The sequence below is a fragment of the Marmota monax genome, unplaced genomic scaffold (assembly GCF_021218885.2).
Source record: "Marmota monax isolate L192 unplaced genomic scaffold, Marmota_monax_Labrador192_F-V1.1 WCK01_AAM20220418_F8-fsc00170, whole genome shotgun sequence".
Lineage (NCBI taxonomy): Eukaryota > Metazoa > Chordata > Mammalia > Rodentia > Sciuridae > Marmota > Marmota monax.
In genome coordinates, this window is record NW_026692395.1 from 1,226,093 (window position 1) to 1,247,803 (window position 21,711).

The window sequence follows — 21,711 nt, forward strand, 5'->3', positions numbered from 1 at the left end:
CACTCAACATTTGAAAACTTCTTTCAAAAACAAATGAACATTCACAGAAATACCATTTTCACTTGTCAGGTTGGCAAAAATCCATTTGGTAAGGCTTGTTGATAAGGCTCTGGTGAAATTAGAACTCAAAACTCACAACTCCTCATTTTTTGCTTGGATTTGTCATTTTCATCCCTACTTTACTGCCACTGTACTTTCTGCTCCCTCTACTTGGAATACCCTGTCAGGATAACCATCGAGCTTGCTCTTTCTAGCCAGCTTAACACCCTGCTCTTTTTCCACCCTCACCCCAGTGAGGTTTCCCTGACTAGTTCCTGAGTCATCACTTCTCCACATCACTCATTGGTTTCACAGTGCTCTGCTTTATCAGAAATAACCTTTTTCCTCTTTTCTGCCAGGTCAGGGATCAGATAACTTTTCTCTGAAAAGAGCTGAAAAGTAAATAGCTTAGGCTTTGCAGGCCATATGGTCTCCATCGAGAATCTCAACTCCATGCAAAGCCAATAACAATATGTAAATGATCAAGCCTAACCATTCCAATATAACTTCACTGACACTGAAATTTGAGTTTTATATAATTTCCATGTGTCATAAAATATTATTCTATGTTTTATTTTTTTTCTATCATTTAGAAATATGAAAAATGTTCTTAGCTATAAGGCTATATAAAAATAGGCTGCAAGGCCAGGCCCAGTGGCACACATCTGTAATTCCAGTGACTTGGGAAACTGAAGCAGGAGGATCATAAGTTCCAAGGTCAGCCTCAACAACTTAGAGAGACCCTGTCTCAAAACATAAAATAAAAAGGCTAGGGGTATAATAATTGAGTTCAATCCCCTCTTGTGCTGGAACACCAACACCTTCCTAAACACCAGTCTGCTTGACTCAATGCTATAGCCCAACCTGGAATGCAATAAGCTCTCCATAGATGGTGAGTGAATGAGTGAATGAAATGATTAAATTGAGTATCAAGTCATTGTTGCAGTAGAGGGGTGAATACTTCAGAATGGGCACAATGCTATTCAGAGCCTCAGCTTACCCATCTGTACATAGGCAGGGTCCCCCAAGAAGTTTTAGAAAAATATCAAAAAGCTAAGGCAAGAATCATGATTCAATATCTTTATTCTTTCCATTTTAGCCAGAGGGTAATCCTCACAAACAATTTCAACCAAGGGGAGGCAGAAAGAACTGAGCTAGGCAAGGACTCCCCAAGGACCTAATTTCTCCTTCCTCCTCCCATGGAGGGCCATGATCCAAGCTCTGCATGCCTAAGAAAGAGGGAAATGGAACATTCCTCAGCCTCTGCTGTCCCCTACCTTGGGTTGTCATATTAATGGGAACCAGTCACCTCCACATCTCAGGAAGGAAGGTCGCAAGACTGTGGCCCCAAATCCCTCCACACACACAGACATACACAGGGACCAAGCAGGGCAGGACAGGGGAGGTCAGTGTCTAGACACATGGCTCTGGCCTGTGGCCCAGTTGGCAAACATAAAACCCAAGCTGAGGAACATGAAGAGGACTCCCAGGATGCCAAAACACAGGGCCTATAGGTTGAGAGGGAAGAAAATGGAGCTGGCTGGTACTCCCCACCCAAACTCCCTCTGAGACTGTTCCTCAAGCCCACCACCTTCCAGAATGTCCACTCCTTTCCTTGCCCTCCTCTATGTTCCCTCTCCTTCCTTAAATTCAGCCCCTTCCTGTGAATCCCCCTTCAACCTTCCCAGAACCCTTATATGAGTACTCTTCCTCCATCCTTCTTCTTCAAACTGCTCCCACCTCTCTTCCCAATAGGGCTCCTTCCATCTATCTGGAGAATACTCCCTCTATGACAGCCTTTCCTTTGTTTTAAGTACCAGTAATAGAACCCGGGACCCAGAGCCTTGCACACATGCTAGGTAAGTGCTCCAACACTGAACTAACCTGAGCCTGCCAGTCCACTCCCTCTGTCTTCCCAGACCATTCCGCTGGTTATGTCTGCTCTGCCACTTCCAACAACAATCTCTTCTTCATTCTTCTATATCATCTACCCCTCTTCTAGAGATTCCTCTTCCCCCACCCCCTTCCTGAGAAAGTTCCTTCAATCCCTAGTCAGCTTGGAGTGAGCACTCCCTCCTCAGAATGCCTCCTCTTCCAGTGCTCTCCTGGATGCTCACCTGGATCTTCCGCCAGGAAAAGAGGGGCTCCACCTCAGAGGGTACAATACGGAGGTAGAAGATGCTGGGAAGGATGAAGATGAGGCTAGGGGCTGAGGTGGACCCTATAGGACACAAGGAGAGACAGAGTCAACCCAATTTTGGGTGCAAGGCCCATATAAGGTGGGGCAGGGGATTAAAGTTGGAGATACTAACCGATAACCCCAAAGATATCCCGGATGGTGAACACACAAATGACAAGGACATTGACCAACACCAGCAGGATCAGGGCTATAGCCACATGTCGTGGCCAGCTGAAGGCCTTGCTTGGGAAGAGTAGCTGCTGCAGGGCCCGACGGATCTGTAGCCAAGGAAAGACAAAACCGGGTTAAGGCCTCAAGTGCTGCTCCTCCTCTTTAACTTCAAGATCCCAGATTTCCCCTATGATTATCTATGGCTCCACCTTGTCTGACCACCCATCTGTCTCCACCTTCTGAATGAAATTCCTGCCTCTTCCCTGTGAAAACCCATGTCTCTCTTCCTTCTGCCTGATCATCCATCTGTGTTTCTACCACTGTCTCAAATCCTTGCCTCCTCTCTCTGTCCATCTCTGCCACCTCATCTATCACCTGTCCTTCCACCCTGTCTGAAATCCCTACCTCTCTTCATCTGACTACCTCTACCACCCTCCTCTGTTGAATCATTCTCACCTTCCCATCTGAGAGCTTCATCCTTCCTACATCTCACCACTTCAGCCTCCATTATTTTCCAGGCCATTCCATTTCTTCATTCTGACTGACCATTCCTACCTCCTTCTTTTGCCAAGCCATCCATTTGTGCCTCTTTCCTCCAACTGATTACCCATCCCTGTGACCCTCTCTGTCCTGCCATTCATGTCCCCTTCTGTCTGACCATGTTTTTGCCTTTTCTGTCTGACAACTCTCTTCCCTGTCTGACCATCTCTGCCTCCTCCATCTGTCCATTTGCTCCTATCTCCATCCTCCATCCAAACATCAATACCTATGCCCTTTAGCCATCCACCCATGTCCCTCTACTCCCTCCCTTCCCCCACACACTACCCTCCACGCACAGGGAAGAGCACAACTGGTACAGTGAGGGTCACTGCAAGCAACACAGCCAGGCGCACACATAGGATGAGTTGGTCCTTCTGGTTGTATATGTGCAACATTTCTGCTTTCACACTGCCTGGGACAGGAGACAGGGAAAAATGAATGTGATAGGAGGACCAGAACCAGAACCCCAGAAACCCACCACATCTGTGGTGACAAAATCTAAACATGTGATGCACATGTGCCTTTAGAAAGGGATGGGTCCAAGTTCTCAAGAGGGAGAGATCTCAGAGGTTTCTGCCCCAGCTTTGGCCCTGGCCCATTGGCAGATCCCTCCAGCCCTGGGCCCAGTCACACTCACTGTAGAAGGTGAGGTATCCAAACGTTGCTGTGAGGCTATACATGCAGAACATGGCCCCAATGGACACATTGGCCACAGCCTGCATCCTGTGCTGGGAAGGCCTAAGATATACAGGTCATGGAAATGTCATGCCCACACCTAGACAGGGCCAAGCCACCATCTTCAAGCCTCCTCCTTCCAGATCGATGTACAGCTGGTACTGGGATGCCAACTCTGCTTCACCTGTGCAACTAGCCAAGCTTTCCCCTCTCTGTTCATCTATACCTCACCTCACATAACCATCTCTGCCTCCTCCTTCCATCTGAGCACCCATGCAATCCCTCTGTGATCACCCATGCATCCTTCCACTACACCATCCATGCCTCTCCCTGTCTACCCATGCCTCCCTGTCCATCTGAACACCCCAGCACCCCAACCCTATCCATGCAGACAACCATCCCTCCGAATCTGATCATCTGATCTCTGCTTCCAACTCTGTCCATTCACACTCATAACAGATGTTAAAATAGTGCACTAATTAACATCTAATTACTAAAGTCACCACCCTGAGTTCTCTGGGGCCTTGTAGCCACCCTAAAACCTTCCCTTGGCACAACCCAGCTACCATCAAGCTGTAGTCTTAGGTTACGGCTGCTATGTCAGACATTATGACAACGGGCCCTGTTCCAGCTGGCCCATCACATATGCCCACTCACCGAGAGAGCTCCGTGTAGATTGGCAACACCTCAGGGTGGCAGACGAAGGCAAAAGCCATAATGGGCACTGTGTAGGACATCTGGGGGTATGGTTCAAGTACACAGGATTAGAGCCCACAAGGAATTAGAGGATTTCCCTCTCTCTGTACTCCTGGCCCCACCATTGTCCTCCATATTGGACACAAAGCAGATCCTGAAACCCAATACCTAACCCATCCTGAGTAAGATGCAGTGTGGGACAGAACCACAGTCTTCATGTGGTGTGAGCTCCCACATGTCTACACACTCATCTGAGAGTCAACTGTGAACATCTGGGCTTCACAGCTGCTGTTGAATCCCTGAGCAGGGAGGCCTGGGGGGTCTTTATTCTCTATTGCTGTCTCATTGTGACTTATAGGACAGTCAATCTGGAACTTCTCATAAATGACCTAAGGGTGGGAAGTAGGGAAGTGAGGTCATGGAGAAGGCTATGTCCCAATGTGCCAAACCCTTTCCCCACCTTTTCATGTTCTCCTCTCAGACTCACCGAAATGAGGAAAATCAGCATGCAGGTCAGAGAAAGACCACTGGTATATCCCAGATAACTTACATGGGGCAATATACAGAGCCTCAAAAATCAAGGACCCCCTTATAGCAAAACCGAAACCCCTACTCTGGCCTTTAAGGCTCCCTTACCTCAATACTTTGTATAAAATTTTTCTTTTGTATTACTGGTATTGAACCCAAGAATGCTTCACCAATAAGCTACATCCCCGGCCCTTTTATTTATTATTTATTTTTTACTTTGAAACAAGTTCTTGCTAAATTGCCCAGGCTGGCTTTGAACTTGAGATCCTCCTGCTTCAGCGTCTCAAATAACTGGGATTACAGGCATATGCCACTGTGCCCAGATCCTTTGTCTAAGTTTTCACTTCCACCTGGACTGATCTCCCCTGCACAGCAAATTCCTATTAATCTGCTACATGCACAAATGTGTTAGTGTTCCACAGCCTTTGAAGATGGGGATTTTTCTAGTCTAGTTCCCACTCTCTAACCCTGCTACCCAATGAACAAACCAGGAAGCTTCTTACCCAAATGTTTCATGAGGGCCAGGGGCAGGATAATTAACACACTGACAATGATGATAAGGAGATTTCCATCCAAGAACCAGCTCCTAGGGAAATAAGAAGACATAATGATTGGTTGCCAGCCAAAGAAAACTGTCAGGCTAACACTCATGGAAGACAGTCAAATGGACAGATTTCTGCCCCCCAGTCAGGAAAAATGAGTAGACATCTCAGCTGTGTGAAGTCATTCAAGTGATTCCAGTGGCAAATTGCACAACAAGATTGACAGAAGTAGACTGATTATAAGATTGTCAGTTGAACACCATTGGGAGGATACAGTTAAAAGCACGAGCACAGCTAGACAAACTCACCATCAGAGTCCCAACTGGAAATAAAATCAGATGGTCAAGTACCCCAATCAGTTGGACTTGACATGAAAATCAGTACAACACAATCTGTCAGACACAAAGACAGAGTGTGTTATGACCCTGGTATGTCTGGCAGGTGGAACAACAGTCTGATGGTTAGACAGGTAATGAAGCAGATTAGGTGGAAATGTCAGAAAAAAAAAAAAAAATATATATATATATATATATATATATATATATTTAAAAGCTTAAGGTTGGATGCCTGATTTGGCCACAGAGCCAAAGAAAGAATGAAATAGGGGCTGGGGTTTTAGCTCAGTGATGGAGCACTTGCCTAGCATGTGGGAGGCATTGGGTTCGATCCTCAACACCTTAAGAAAAAAATGTATAAAAAAGAGTTGAAAAGAAAGAAAGACTGAAATAGAAACAGAATCGGGCCAATTGACCATGCTGTTGGGACCAAGCTCAAAGCAAAATGGGGATCTCTGTATGTGTTACAGGAAGGTGTCCAGACGAGACAGCCAGTTAATACAAATGTGTATTCATTCAAAACAACCTTTTTTTTTTCTTTTTTGCAGTATCAGGGATTGAATCCAAGGACTTGGCACAGGCTAGGCAAGCATTCTACCACTGAACCATTTTTTTTTTTAAAGATAGAGTCTTGCTAAATTGCCCAGGCTGGCCTCGAATTTGGAATCCTCCTGCCTTAGTTTCCTAAGTAGTTGGGATTACGAGTGTGCCACCCCACTCGGCTAATGGAATTTATGTTGAGTGCTTACTAAGTTCCAGGCACTTGCATGCTCTCTTCCTTGTTTTTTTTTTATTATTATTATTACCAAAGATTGAACCCAGGAGTGCTTAACCACTGAAGCACATCCCCAGGCCTTTTTATTTTTTATTTTGAGACAGGGTCTTGAAAGTTGCTTAGGGCCTCGCTAAGTTGCTGAGGCTGGCTTTGAATTCACAATCCTGCCTCAGCCTCCTGAGCCACTGGGATTACAGGTATGTGCAACCTTGCCTAGCTTCACATGTTCCCTATATCATAAACACAGTTACACAGAAATAAACCATCCTAGTGTGTGTGTGTGTGTGTGTGTGTGTGTGTGTATATATATATATATATATATATATATACACACACACACATACATATAGTGAGAGGTAATTATAATAACTGTATACAGCATATAACTCAGTGGCAAAGTGCATGCCTGAGTACATGCTAAAGTACAAACCTGAGTTTGAACTTAGCACTGCAAAAAAATATTAAACATATCTAGTAATACTTGGATGTTCTCAGAATCAAACCAACAATCTAATAGGACATACATAGATAATAAAAAGCAAGCTCTAGGATGTAGCTCAGTGATAGAGTGTTTCTCTGGCATGTGCAAGGCCCTGGATTCTAGCCCCAGTATCACAAAAAAAAAAAAAACACCTAAGGCAGTGATATGTGCATATATGCAGCTGAAGCAAAAGCACCACAGTATACTGCACACACACACACACATATGCCTGGAATCCATTGTACACAACCAGACATTACACAATCAGGACAGAGAATCAAACATGCAGTCAGAACAACAGCCAATCATGCATAGCTATGACCACAATACAGAGGACATACAAAGTCATAATTGAGGATCACACATACACAACCAGAGAGAATTTTCCAGAACAATCATCACCAAATCAGAGACAGATGGAGTTGATTGAACATACAGAGCAAGTTACCAACACAGTTGGTACCATAGTATATGACATAGGCATGCTCATGCACACATTCACACATACATCATTGGAGTAAGTGATCATATGTTTAGAGCTAGATAGAATCTAGCAGGTAATGGACCCAGAATCAAATTCACAGAATCCGCTGGACAGGAAAATTCAGAGTAGCCAAGTGTCATATAATTATGGTTGGAATCACAGTTCACAGCTGTAATCTATCACACCCCTAGCCAGAGAGAGTCAGCAAATACAACAGTCATTGAACCCAACCCCCAGAGTCCACATCTGCTAGATATAGTCACACACATGGTCAGTATCAGCATATTCTGGATGTCCAGATCAACTGCCAGTCAGAATCACAGTCACAAAATCAGTCCAAGGTCTTGAGGATTCCTGAAGTCAACAATAGTCACAAATACTGTTGTTACAATTCACAGAGTGACTCAACTGGACTCCCCAACAGTCTCAGGAGAGAACACCCAAGAATCAGGTGGACACACAGAGTCAGTTAGACCAAACAGGCAGAGTTTAGGGCCTGTTCACTTACCCATCAAGTCAGAGGGCACTGTTCACTCACCCATAAAGATCCTCGTTCAAGAAGGTGCGGATAACCAGGGGGAGTTCGGATTTGATGATGAACAGGTAACTGGACATGGCTGGTGCAGGTGGGGTAAAGTATAAATGGAAGGTTATCCTCATCCTCCTACCCCATCTTCCCCATCCCAGCCCCTGGAAGCCCACATCACCCCATCCTCTTCCCTCCAGCTGAGCCCCAACTCCTAGAATCCTCACCCCCAACATTGTGCAGACAGATGACAGCAGCCACCACTACCTTCCCGGAGGGCCCAAAAGCCCTCTGTCCCAATTGCTCATAGGCTCAGATGCCTAGGAGGGCAGGAAAGAAGGAATTAGTTGTGAATTCAGGAGGCTTATCCAGGGGTGAGTAGCGGGAGGGTCCAGAGGGTCTAGAAGCTGGGGTTTGGGGGATTTGCCACTAACTGATGAAATTTGGAAGAGAGGGCTGGGGATGTGGTTCAAGCGGTAGCACGCTCGCCTGGCATGTGCACCGCACTGGGTTCGATCCTCAGCACCACATAAAAAATAAAATAAAGATGTTGTGTCCAACGAAAACTGAAAAATAAATATTAAAAAATTCTCTCTCAAAAAAAAAAAAGAAAGAAATTTGGAAGTGAGGGTTAAGCAGATAGGCTTGAACTTGATTGTTAAGTCAGATTTGGTACCTTGAAGTGAAGGTGAGACCATGGTGAGAGAGAAGCCTGGGATCTGAGGCAGTGTGAGCTGGGGAACCATGGCTGGAGCTCTTCAGGCTATGAAGTAGCTTCAGGGTAAGAGGGGATATGGACTAAAGGATGGGGTTAGAGGTAAAATATAGCAGTCTGGGGTTTGGAGAGGGTCTGATGGCCAGACTGAAAGGTACGAGCTGGGAATTTGGAGTTGGAGATCTGCGAGCCCAGATAAAATTGAGGGCCAGACTTGACTGTGGAGTCTCACTCAGGGTTGCATGTTGGGCCTAGGATCTGGGATTAGGGTTGGTATGTCCAGAGTATAAGGTTCGGGTTGATGTCGGGGTTGTAAGTTCAAGGAATTGAGTGTGGATCTGGGTTCCAAGGCCTGGGTTGAGCTCTGTAAGGGTGTCTAGAGTCTAGGATCCAAAGGAAAGGGGACCCAGTCTCTGCATCTCACCTACAACACTGGCACAGGTCAGCAGGAGGTGGATGGAATATGAAGACAGAAATGCGATGCACAGCAACAGGACCCTGTGGCAGAAGGAGCAGTTCAGATTTGGCACCAAGCCTCCCACTTGCCCACCACACCCCTGGTCCCCCAAGCCACTGGGGACTTACAGAAAGAAGATAATTCCTGTGTGTGCCATGGCATAAGCCAGCCCCAGGATGCCGCTGCCCATGATGGCATTGCTGAGGTTGAACACTGACATTCCAAATGATGTCTTCCCCTCGAACTGCAGGCAAGGGACAAAGTCCAGGCACATATGTGGAGAGGGATGAGGTAAGGAGACTACTGCTGAGGCTAGAAAGATTGGCTTAGGGTTAGGGTAACTGGGAAAGGAAGCCCAGGGAGGGATATGGGAAGAGTGAGGAGGCTGAAAGGGGAAAAAGCTGGGAAGAGGAAAACTAGGATAAACTGGAGGAACAGAGCTGGCAAAGGTAGTATCTGGGGATGGAATCATCTGGAACTGAGGAGCACTGGAGGAGGTGAATAAGAATAGTCAATGGTCAGCAATCTGAAGTGATCAGCCCCAAATGAGTTCTTGTTCAAATGCTGAAACCAGCCAGGCACAGTGGCACATACTTGTAATTTCAGGGACTCTGGAGACTTGAGTCAGGAGGATAGCAAGTTCTAAGCCAACCTCAGCAACTAATCAAGGCCCTAAGCAACTTAGCAAGACCCCTGTCTCAAATTTTAAAAAAATAAATAAAAAAGGACTGGGGATGTATCTCAGTTGTTGAGTGCCCCTGGGTTCAATCCCACATTTAAAAAAAAATACAGAAACCACATCAGGAGGCTACCCAGTAGAAATATTAATGGCATGGCACCATCAAGGCCTATTTCAAATGTAAAGGACCATGAAGCTTACCTATGGCAACACCCCCAGGCCAGCTCCTTTGTCCCAGAAGCAAGAAAATAGGAGGTGGTGGAAGTTACAGGAAAGGGTAAAACTCAGGCTAAGGGACACAGCCAGTTCTTTTTCAATACCTGTTTAACATAGGTTTTGCTCCATGCTCTACTCAGAACCATATAAGCCCTAAAGCTAACAACCAAAATGGGTTTTTCTGCTATCTGGCCCTAAACATATGGTGGGAGTTATCTCTCTTCTCACTTAAATAAACCCTATACCGTTTTTATTCATGCCTTCCATTTTTGTCTGTGGATTTTATTATTCAAATCTGTGAGACAAGAACCCAGACAGAAATTGGCAAAGCAGAGAATCTAGTCTCATCTCAAAACTCCAGTCTCATCTTGGGGGCCCATATGGGGATCTTCAGAAGAGTGAATGAAATGTACTAATGCTCTATCACTTTGCTTTTATTTCAGAAGCCCTGTACTCCATTTTGTACATTCTGTCTATCAAAATGACCAGGATCCTGTTAACCAATTTAAAGCAGATAGCACAGCTGCCAGACTCAACACAGGGGAAAAGCTTTGCTGGACTGAGACTTGTTCATCCCTCTCTGCTTTTGGTGGGGAGAATATTGGTCTGATCTTGATTTAATCTCCTTTCATGGCAATCCATTTGATCAAGAAACTAAGGTCTCTTAGAAGCACCCTAGGTCTCTGGCTGGGGTTACTCCCAGGTGTGAATACAGGATCTCCAAAGATAGCCAAAAGCCAACTGATCACACATGGAACCTCCATCTCCACTTTAATCTCCATTCATGGCCTCTCACCTGATGGTAAAGGGAAGGCCTCACTCAGATAGCTCCTTGGATTTAGGGCTGAGGTAACTCCTCAGTGTGATCATGGACAGAGAGAGAGCCCTGCCTGTCAGTCTACCAGTGCCCAAGTGAGTTGCCCTTTTGTCTTACTCTATCTGCCTTGCAATAACCTGGCCCAGGAAAAGGAAGCTCAATCTCAGAAGCTGTCCCACTGATCCTGGATTTTGCCAGTTATACTTAATCATATTATAGGGGAAAATGATCTTATTCTCTTAGGAAGAATAAGAATAGTGGGTCCCTACATTTCTAACCCTGCCAGTTTTTCTAGGGAAAAAAAAAACATGGCTCTCATCATTTTTAAGTGCTCTAAGACATTTTTGTCCCTTTCCCCCCATCTATTAGGTTAAGAGTCTCAAATCTTAGGTCTATTACAGTGAGGACATCATCTCTGGCTGTAAAAATTAGATTCCTTTTTACAACAACTAGGACAGAAATTTTGTGACCCTAATTATAAATACAATAGCAAATACAAACATCAGGAAAGACTTTAAAACTTGTCCAAGGTGGGCTGGAACTATAGCTCAGTGGCAGAGCACTTACCTAGCATGTGTGAGGCACTGGGTTAGATCCTTACCATCACATAAAAAGAAACAAATAAAATAAAGGAATGCTGCCCATCTACAACTACAAAACTTTTCAAAAAAAATTAAATGTTTTAAAAATCTTGTCTAAGGCACATGGCCCTCAGGGGCATGTCTGTCTCTTAGTACAACAGTTTAGAAAGCTATTGGCCTGTCTCCTCTGTGATGCTCAACCTTGTCAACAGTGCTTCCGTACATAGGGGTAGGTTTCTCCTTTTAAGAGGGAAAAAACACAATGGGATTTGGGGTCATGTGTTGGTAATAAGTGACTAAATCCAACCTGCCCAAATCCTAATAAGGCCTCAATATGTGGTCACTAAGGTTTTGAAGATGATGGAAGATAAAAGAAAATGAGTGAGGGATTTTGGAGATGTGTAGGAAAAGGGCAACTAATACAGCCAACTCAAAAGTCCTAATCAGGCCTCAAGGGGTTCTTGCCAACAGCTTTGAGGTCCACAGATCAAGGGACACCTTGATCTGGTTCAGTGGAGGGATGGCAACGGATGCTTTCTTCCCCCTTTTCATCTGGATGGATAACACTCCATCTGGCACAAGCACTCATACACTAAATTCCTTTGACCCTTAAACCCCAGGGGAAAATATTTTCTGTACTCAGCCTGGCCCAAATACTACTTGGAGGACAGGGAGAGACAGCTCTTAAGGGAAATATAAACTATAACTCTATCTTACAGCTAGACTTGCATGTGCAATTGCCCAAACCAGTTTAAGACCAAAGAAAAAGTGTCACTTTTAAATCCAAACCTGAGGCACTTTTTCGTACTCTGGAATTCTACTCTCCAAGTTACAAAAGGGAAGAAACAAAGGGGAAAGACAGCTTAAAAGGCCAGCTGTTCCAGGTCCCAGGTTTTGTGTTGACACTTAAGAGGCTTACATTCTACTTTGGAAACAATATGCAGCAGGGACCCACCTCCAGGAAATTGAAAGGACAAGCCCAGAAATATCGGGAGCCACCCTAATTATCATGGGATTTTTTCCAATCTGTGGGATTGGCACAGGGAAAGAAAATGGGGAAAATCCCATATGTACAAATTTTCTTCTTAAATAATCTTTTCCTGCTGGGTGTGGTGGCGCACGCCTGTAATCCCAGAGGCTCAGGAGGCTGAGGCAGGAGGATCTCAAGTTCAAAGGTAGCCTCAGCAAAAGTGAGGCCCTAAGCAACTCAGTAAGACCCTGGCTCTAAATAAAATACAAAATAGAGCTGGGATGGGGCTCAGTGGCCAAGTGCCCCTGAGTTCAATTCCAGGTACTACACACACAAAAATAAATAAATAAATAAAAATCTTTTCCTGAGGATTTCATGGGATCCCACATTCTTTCAATACCTGGGCTAACTCTAATTAGATCCAAAAGTGCATTCTGGTCTGATAGATATTCTTCACGCTCCTTTACTAGAGTAATTATGGCTATACCTTTTTTTTTCTTTTAGAACTTCTTATTTTTCTTACCTCATGGTTTTTGTGGTGAGTTCACATTTGATACTGTGTGCCTAAATTAATATATTTATTCCAATCAATCTTGTTTTATTCTAATTAGAGATATTGTCATACTTTTTTTCCCCTGCTGTCTTTTAGTCAAAGGCCAATTTTTCAAGTGTTAATCTCAAATACATTGGAAAAGTCTCATTTACAGAGTCCTAAGGAGAGGATTAAACAATGGTGCTGATGGGAATAAATTTGATACCCACAAAGGACAAGTGGCCACCTGAACCTTTGATTTCAGTGTCCACCACAGCTTCCAGACTCCACACCTAACATTTCCAAATGTATAGTCCTGACCTATATTTTAATCATAATGTAAAAGTCTGTGATGTTAAACCTAATAGACTATAGTAAACATCTATAACTGTTGTCTCCTACCTGGGGAGATCTATTAGGTGCTAAAAAGCTATAAGATCTGTGTTTCCTATTTATTTTATGTATGTATGCACACCTGTGTGTTGTGTCGTAATGTCTGTATATGTGCTTGTGTCCATATATCATGTACATGGTATCAAGATTGGCTTATAGAAAAATGAGTACTCATAAGTTTAATTAACAGATCCAAATGACTTTTCAATTCAAGAAACATAGATAAACCTTTAACAAAAAGGGTTAATTTAAATTGATAAGAGTAAATATGTCTTTTTTTTTTTTTTAGTGCTGGGGATTGAACCCACGATCTTGTGCATACAAGGCAAGCACTTTACCAACTGAGCTACATCCACAGCCCCATATGCTTTTTAAATTACTAACCTACATGTTTTTCCAGGTGACCAAAAACCAAAGCATTAGTTTCCATAAATTGTTTATAGTGTAATGTCCACTGCTTTTAAGCACTTTTCTTTGACCAGAATTACTGACAAAGTGTTAAATAGATTTGTCTGATACCCTGGTTTTCATGGTAATTTAAAGCTAACAGTTAAGATTAGGTAAATCAGGCCAGGCGCCATGGCACATGCCTGTAATACCAACAGCTCTGAGGCTGATTCAGGAGGATCCTGAGTTCAAAGCCAGCCTCAGGAAAAGTGAGGCACTAAGCAACTCAGTCTCTAAATAAAATATACAAAATAGGGCTGGGGATGTGGCTCAGTGATTGAGTGCCCCTGAGTTCAATCCCCAGTAACCCCCCCCAAAAAAAGAATAAATAAATTAGATTTAACATAAATGGAATTAATGTTCATGCATGTTTGTTAAAAGACAACTGATTAGGAGCTGGGGTTGTGGCTCAGTGGTAGAGTGCTTGCCTAGCATGTGTGAGGCACTGGGTTTAATACTCAGCACCATATATAAATAAATAAATAAATAAAGGACCATCAATAACTAATAAAAACTTTAAAAAGACATCTGATTAATTTGCAAAGTTAAAATACTAAAACAACAACTGCTGACTATAAATTTACATATTTTGGCTTCTCAATTCTATAAGACAGTATATTTGTGTCTATTAAATGAGTTAAAATTCTAACAGGTATAATTCTATATACAAAAAATATAAAAAGCTCCAGCAGTGTTTTAAGTACTGTACAAAGCATAAAGTATTTCATCTTATAAAAAATTAATTTCATTTAAATTAAGAAATTTCATAAGGATTGTTTCAGGATATAAATTTAAGAAAGATAAGAAACTCATAAATATGGCAATATATTTTATTTAGCCTATAGGGTAAACAAATTGCAGAATGTCTAAGTTGTAGAGGGCTTATAGAAGGTGAATCTGAAAAAGTTTGTGTTGACTATAAATGACAAAGTTAAGGGTTTAGCTGAGATCATTTTTTTTTTTTTTTTTTTTTGGTACTCAGGATTGAACTCGGGGGCACTTGATCACTGAGCCACATCCCCAGCCCTATTTGTATTTTATTTAGAGACAAGGTCTCACTGAGTTGCTTAGAGCCTCACCATTGCTGAGGATGGCTTTGAACTCTCAAGCATGCCCCACCACACCAAGTTGAAAGTCAAATTTTAATGTACTGATAATAGAACAAAGTTTAATTCTCTAGGTTTCACAATAGGGTTTCTTAAAACATTGACATGCATATCTATTAAGTTAATTTATTGTGTCTGTTACGTTTTGTTACTTAGAGAAATAAAATCTTGTAAGGTTTGTACCTATTTTAAAACATTCTAAATGATAGCTCCACAACTGGTTGAAGAAACAACTGTTATGCATTTATACATCATATATGTCTATTTATGAACACTAACACTGTTTCTTTTGTTAATTTCATTTCTTTTTGTATTTTTCTTGTAAAATTTTGTAACTCTTACCTGTTGTTTCTAATGCAACAACCTGAATTAAGATAATAAACCATCACGTACAGGACAGATAAAGTATAATGCTAATTTCTAGTACAGATACTAACTCTAATTAAACCAGGATAACTGTAAAATTGTAAACATTAAAGTTGAAACCCAGGACTCCTACTGTAAGACTGGTGAAACTTGACTGTTAGATGTTTAAAACCAAAACCTGGAGACCAAAGTCAGGCAAGTTAAAGGGCAAAAAAAAAAAAATAGACAATAATTTGGCCTTACCCTCTTTGGTCAGCAAAACCAAGAAACAATGGGACTTCTTTAAGAGCTTTGCAACCCTGAGTCCCATGACCACCCAATAAGGGGAATCAAAGGGACCCTAGAGAACAGGAAGCCAACAAGTGTACATTCTGCAAAGAGGAGGGTCATTGGAAAGGTATATGTCCCTATGCTTCCAAAGGAAGCCACATGTGGTCTGCAAGACCCTAACCCATCCTGGTAAATGGCACGACTGTTAGAGGAAAACTAAAGAAGCCAGGAGGCTTCTCATAAATTCCCAAGTGTGATCCTGACAAATCTCAGCTGACTCTCAACAGTAGTCAGGAACAAGATCAATATTAATCAACTTGGTCTTAAATATCTGGCAGGAGAGTATAACATGGACATTTAAAAGGAGAGACTTATTTTGTGGGTGTATAACTTGATGTACATTTGTCAAAAAGCAAATAAAACTGGGAGGTTACACAGTTAAAGACAACCTCTCTATCAAACAGAGGTAACACTAATGAAAAAGCTGTTTTACAAAAATCAGCTACAGCTTGAGGATGGATAACACATTATGCAAACTAAATGTACACATTTCTAACAACTTTGCTAATGTTTCCAGAGTCCCAAAAAGCCCCCAATCACAAATTAGTGGCATGTTGGAACACATCCTAAGATTTAATAAGTCATTATCTTAATAATTTTCAGGGCCTAGTTAATAATACTGATTACTTTTGTGCTAATTGTTTTACAGAAAATAATGTTTTGATGCCTTTTTTATTTACTTATTTTTGGTACCAGGGACTGAACCCAGGGGCACTTGACCACTGAGCCACATCCCCAGCCCTTTTTCATATTTTATTTAGAGACAGGGTCTCACTGAGTTGCTTAGCACCTCACTTTCGCTGAGGCTGACTTTGAACTCGAAATCCTCCTATCTCAGCCTCCTAAGTCACTAGGTTTACAGGCATGTGCCACAGCATCCAGCTGCTATCTTGTTTTTTGTCTTAACATGACACATGCTCTATGAATCCTTTCTCTAGTTATCTGCCAACCACTACCATGGACCTCTAAACTGCCCTTATGTGTGAGATGCCCAAGCTCCAAATGGTCTTCCGTGTGGAATCCAAAACCAAATTCTCCTTCTACTCCTGGAAGCCCTCAGACAGACCTCTGTAGAAGAAGCCTGACAGCTGTCCCATTTCAATACCCCTTTCAACCTGAAGCATCCAAAGCTGTCATCAGTCATTGCCCCATCACATATTTTTCCTGTAACAGTACTTAAGAGTGACTTCTTCAGAGGAGGGAATAAATAGGAATAGTCAGTGGTCAGCAATTAGAAGTGATGGGCCCCAACTGAGGTCTTGTTCAAATGCAGAAATCACACCTGGAGGCTACTTGTTAGATATATTAATGGCACCATCAAGGTTTATTCAAAGGTAAAAGACCATGAGGCTCACATGTGGAAACACTCCCAATCCAGCTCCTTTGTCCCAGAAGCCAGAAAATGGGATGAGGGGATGAACCCAGATGGGAGTTACAGGAGATTGAAACTCAGGCTAAAGGACATAACCAATACTTTTTCAATGCCTGTTTAACATAGACTTTTGCTCCATACTCTACCCAGAACCATGTAAGCCTCTAAGCTAGCACACCAAAATGGGTTTTTCCTGCTATCTGGCCCCATCCAAATGGCAGGAGTTATATCACTTCTCACTTAAATAAACACAACACCGTTTACTCTTCCCTTCCATTATTGTCCATGAATTTTATTCTTCAAATTTGTGAGACAAGAACCCAGAAGGAAATTGGCAAAGCAAGGAATCTAATCTCATCTCAAAACTCCAATTTCAGAGGGACACAAAGCAATATTGGAGGAAAGGGGGAGGGCAGTCACTAGGCAGAGGGAACACCCAGTTGAGAGAAGCGAGGCAAGGAAGGGAGCTGGAGAGTACCTGCGGAAGGGGAGTGTCTGGAGAGGGAGTGACTTTGGAGTAAATAGATGGGGTGCAGAGACAATTAGGCAGGGGAACAGCTGGGAGGGAGGAGAAGCAGTAGGGAAGGAGCGACCAGGACAGATCCAGGTGGACTCACTTACATCCAAGAACTGAGCCGGTTTCCTTCCAGAAGCAGGACCATGGCTGGGCAGGAAGCCCTCCCGTTCCTGCCTGTAGCTGGAAAGGACAGGGAAATAAGGGCTGATAAGAAAGTGACCCTCACCCCCAGAGCCTGTCTCCTTGGACTCCCTGACTTACCCTACAGCACCTGCAGGGAGGGCTCTATTCATCTTTGGATCCTGCATTTCCATCCTGTGGGCAAAAAATAGGGTGGGAGGGTCAGAGATGGAGCAGAGGGGCTACAAAGTGAGGAAAGCTAGATGAAGGGAGATGAGGGGGTTTTCACTCAAAGACAGAAATGAAGACAGAGAGTCAGACAAGGCAAGGCAAACAGGTACAGAGAAGGATAAGAGGGACAGGGGACTAATTGGAGAGATTTGGAGACAAGAGTAAGAGAAGAGAATAAAAGAAAGGAAAAATACCAACAGTAGCTCACACGGAAAAAAGAAGGCAGCCAGAGACAGAGTGAAACAGAGAAAAATACAGAGGCAAAAACCAACCCCAGGGCAGATACAAAGGCCATTTGGAGCTGGAACAGCCTCTCCTCCCAGACCCCAGACTCACTCTCTTGCCATCTGTCTCTTTTCTTCCCCAGTCCCCATATTCCCCCTCCCTCCAGCCTCACGGGAGGTCAGCCAGCTCACTCCCAGCAGGGACACTTGTGGCCTGATTGCCCCCACCCCTCTGAACACAGCCCCATCCTGCTCTTCCCTGCTTGGGCCCCTGAGTTTAGAGCTGCTGCTGCTACCTGTTGAAGAGACTGGGGATAGGAAGCAGGCTCAGAGACCCCAGGTCCAGTCTTAACAAACTGCTTTCACCTACAATTCTGAATATCCTCACAAGAGGCAGAAGACAACCGAGTGCCCCTCTTTCAGGGATAGAAGTGACCCAGTGGAGGGGGGGGGGTAGCTAGGTGGTAGAACATTTGCCTAGAATGCAGGACGCTCTGGGTTCCATCCCTAGCACCAAGGGGTGAAAAAAAGAAAAGAAAGGACCAACAAACAAAAGAAAGAAAAATTGACAAAAGGAGTCCCATTTAATCCCCTGGTAGAGCCTAAAGGTATTTTCTAGGACTCCATCACGTCTTAAAACCTACTTCCTGGCAGAAGGAGATCTGGAGACACTTTCAGACTCAGACCCTTCCTGGGTTTCTGATACCTCCAGAACCTGGCCTGAGGATGAGCTTGGCTACTTCCCCTCGTGAAGAGAGCAGTCTCTGTATAAAAGCCCCCTTCTCAGGGCCTAACGTGTTTCCTAGTGTAGCACAGAGTTGAGTTCTTTGTCTTGCAGATTCAAAGACTGAAATCCACGGACACAAAGGTGAGAACAAAGTAATAGGATTTATTAGAGTAATAGAAAGCAAGCAGAGCTCTCAAAGGAGAGTTAGGTCGACAGGCTTCCCTTCCCCCTCCCCTTTCATGGGGGCTGTGGGCGGGGACTTTCCACCTGGCTGAGGAGACTCAAAATGGCCAATCAGAAGCTGACATGGCATAGGACCCCAACCACCAAGGGTTCCCACCGGTGGAAGCAATCACCCTGTCAACTCAATCACCCTGACCAACTTGCAACAGACATAATCCCCTAAACTCAGCCAACCAGCTGTCAGTAGCTGCAATTTAGATGGCCTAGGCCCTTCTACCTCCAGCTTCTCTTATTAGCATTGTTCTTGCCTTTCCCACCTGCGACTTCCCAGGCCCTTGCCCTTTCGTAGACCAGTGAACCTCTCCTGGGAGCTCCCCCCAATAACCCCCCAATAACCCTTCTTTGGCTGCCTCATTCTTGTTCCGTGGTTTCACCTTTCTGCTTTACATTTGGTGCTAAGACCCAGGAGGAGGTCAAAGCTTTCCCTTAGGAGTTGAGGCTGCTGTCTCTGCCACCAGAACGAATGGGGATCTTTAGACCACTGGCCCTCATCCAATGTGTGAGGTAAGTCCCTTTCTCTTTGATCTTTTGACTCCCTCCCAATTTCGGGAACTCTGCAGCTGGTCAGAGACTCCCCTCCTGACCCATCAGTGCCCCCAGATGAACTGAAGAGACATCTCAGTCCCTGGCCAGGCCACTCCATTCTCTGGTGAACACAGTAGGTAATTGGGACGCATTTTTCCTCCCTGCTCACCTGGGGTGTAGAAACATCATGGGAAATACAGAGTCCACTCTGGACCCCAAAACTCCCTTGGGGTGTTTATACATGAATTTTTTCCAAATTGGGACTCTCTCAGGACTTAAGCCGTGAATGGCTCCTTTTCTATTCCACCGTGGCCTGGCCACAATACTCTTTAGATAATGGCTCTAAATGGCCTTCGACAATTTCTGCCGACGGATGGAAAGGTAGTTAGAGGTTCCTTATGTTCAAGCCTTTTGGGACTTGCGCTCCCACTCCTCTTTCTGCTCTATCGGCTCCTCTTTCCATGTCCTCCTCATTCAAGAAGCTCCTCCTTCTAAGCCCCCTCTGCTCCTGACCCTGACCCCTCTCCACTTATTGAACCTCCCAAGACACTCTCCTCACTACCTTATAGACCCTCCTGTCCTGACCCTCCTTCTTATCCGGAACCAGCTCCACCTGATTTAGATCACCCTCCCTCCCATCTCTTCCCCAGTAAGTGCCCATACCAGGTCTTGCCAAACGACCCAAGACCCTGAACTTCTCTGTCCTCTCTGTAAAGTGGCAGGATCTGAAGGCATCATTCAGGTTCATGTCCCTTTTTCTCTACAAGACCTCGCTTAAATCCAAAAGCACTTAGGCTACTTTTCTGCTGACCCCACTACCTATATCAAAGAATTTAAATGCCTTTCCCAAGCCTATGACCTTACTTGGCATGATGTCCATGTCATCCTCACCTCCACCCTTACCCCAGATGAATGCACTCAAGTCCAGGTAGCTGCATGGGACCATGCAGACCAGGTTCATTTAACCGATAACACCATGCCTACAGGTGCAGCCACAGTCCCTGACGCCAATCCTGTTGGACTAGTAAAATGGAGAACAGGACTGACGCCCAAGTGCCCAGATGATACAATGTCTGCTGGTAGGCATGCAGGCAGTTTCTAATAAGGTTGTTAATTTTGATAAACTGAGAGAAGTCACTCAGGGGCCTGATGAGAACACTGCAATGTTCCTTAACCACTTTACAGAGGCCCTCGCTCTCCATACTTGATTAGACCCTGAATCTCCCTCTGGGGTGACCATTCTGGCCACTCATTTTATCACCCAGTCAGCCCCCGATATTAGAAAAAAAAGCTAAAGTGGGCTGAGGATGGTCCCCAAACCCCCATCCGAGATCTGGTGAAAATGGCCTTTAAAGTTTATAATGCCCATGAGGAAACAGCTAAACTCAGCCAGCAGGCCCACTTACAGAAAAAGGTGGCGCTCCAGACACAAGCCCTGGTTGCAGCTCTGCAGCCAGCCCCAGCCCCCACCAGGGCTCCCAGGGGTCCTCAGAAGTCTGTCCCACATGGGGCCTGCTTCAAATGCAGACAAGAAGGCCACTGGCCCCGCCAGTGCCCTAATCCACGGCCCCCGTCTCAGCCGTGCCCTAGCTGCAAGCAGCTGGGACATTGGAAGAGTCACTGTCCCCTGGCCAGTGCCTCCCTGGCACCTCAACATGGAGGTATGGCCAGATAGGCAGTCCCTTCTCTTAAGCTTCTGACTCTGGCTGACTACTGAAGAAACCCAGATTCGAGGACCCCCATAACCCTTGTCGAGCCCGGGATAATGCTCCAGGTAGTGTAAGTCCATTACCTTTCTTGTGGACACAGGGACTACCTATTCTGTCTTGCCTGCCCACTCCAGGCCTTTATATCTATCCCAGATCTCAGTCATGGGGATAGATGGAACACCCTCCTTCTCAAAGAAAATGGTCAGTCTGACGTGCTCCCTAGAGGGACATACTTTTACCCACTCCTTTTTAGTTATCTCTTCCTGTCCAGTTCTCCTCCTAGGATGAGATGTTCTCCAGTCTTGGGGGCTACCCTCCAGCTCTCACCCTGTGCCCCTACTACTCAACTCCTCCTCCCCTTAATTAAATCCACTATAGACACACCCTCCCCCACCACCACTCATCCCCTCCCATCAGGCCTCGTAGACCCCCAAGTCTGGGACACCTCCAAACAGGTAACAGC

The 21,711-nt window shown here is 44.5% G+C and overlaps 1 protein-coding gene across 1 annotated transcript; it reads right to left on the bottom strand.

The window, feature by feature from the left end:
* Positions 1 to 1,191: 1,191 nt before the first annotated feature.
* On the bottom strand, positions 1,192 to 17,783 carry Slc38a5 (solute carrier family 38 member 5). Its single transcript, XM_046442599.1, is given in 15 exon segments — positions 1,192 to 1,547; positions 2,157 to 2,260; positions 2,352 to 2,496; positions 3,226 to 3,341; positions 3,567 to 3,667; positions 4,262 to 4,341; positions 4,546 to 4,689; positions 4,788 to 4,845; positions 5,313 to 5,414; positions 7,984 to 8,062; positions 8,199 to 8,291; positions 9,111 to 9,184; positions 9,272 to 9,387; positions 17,574 to 17,649; positions 17,731 to 17,783. Coding segments are annotated over 15 exon segments (1,443 nt in total). The 3' UTR covers positions 1,192 to 1,445.
* Positions 17,784 to 21,711: the final 3,928 nt, after the last annotated feature.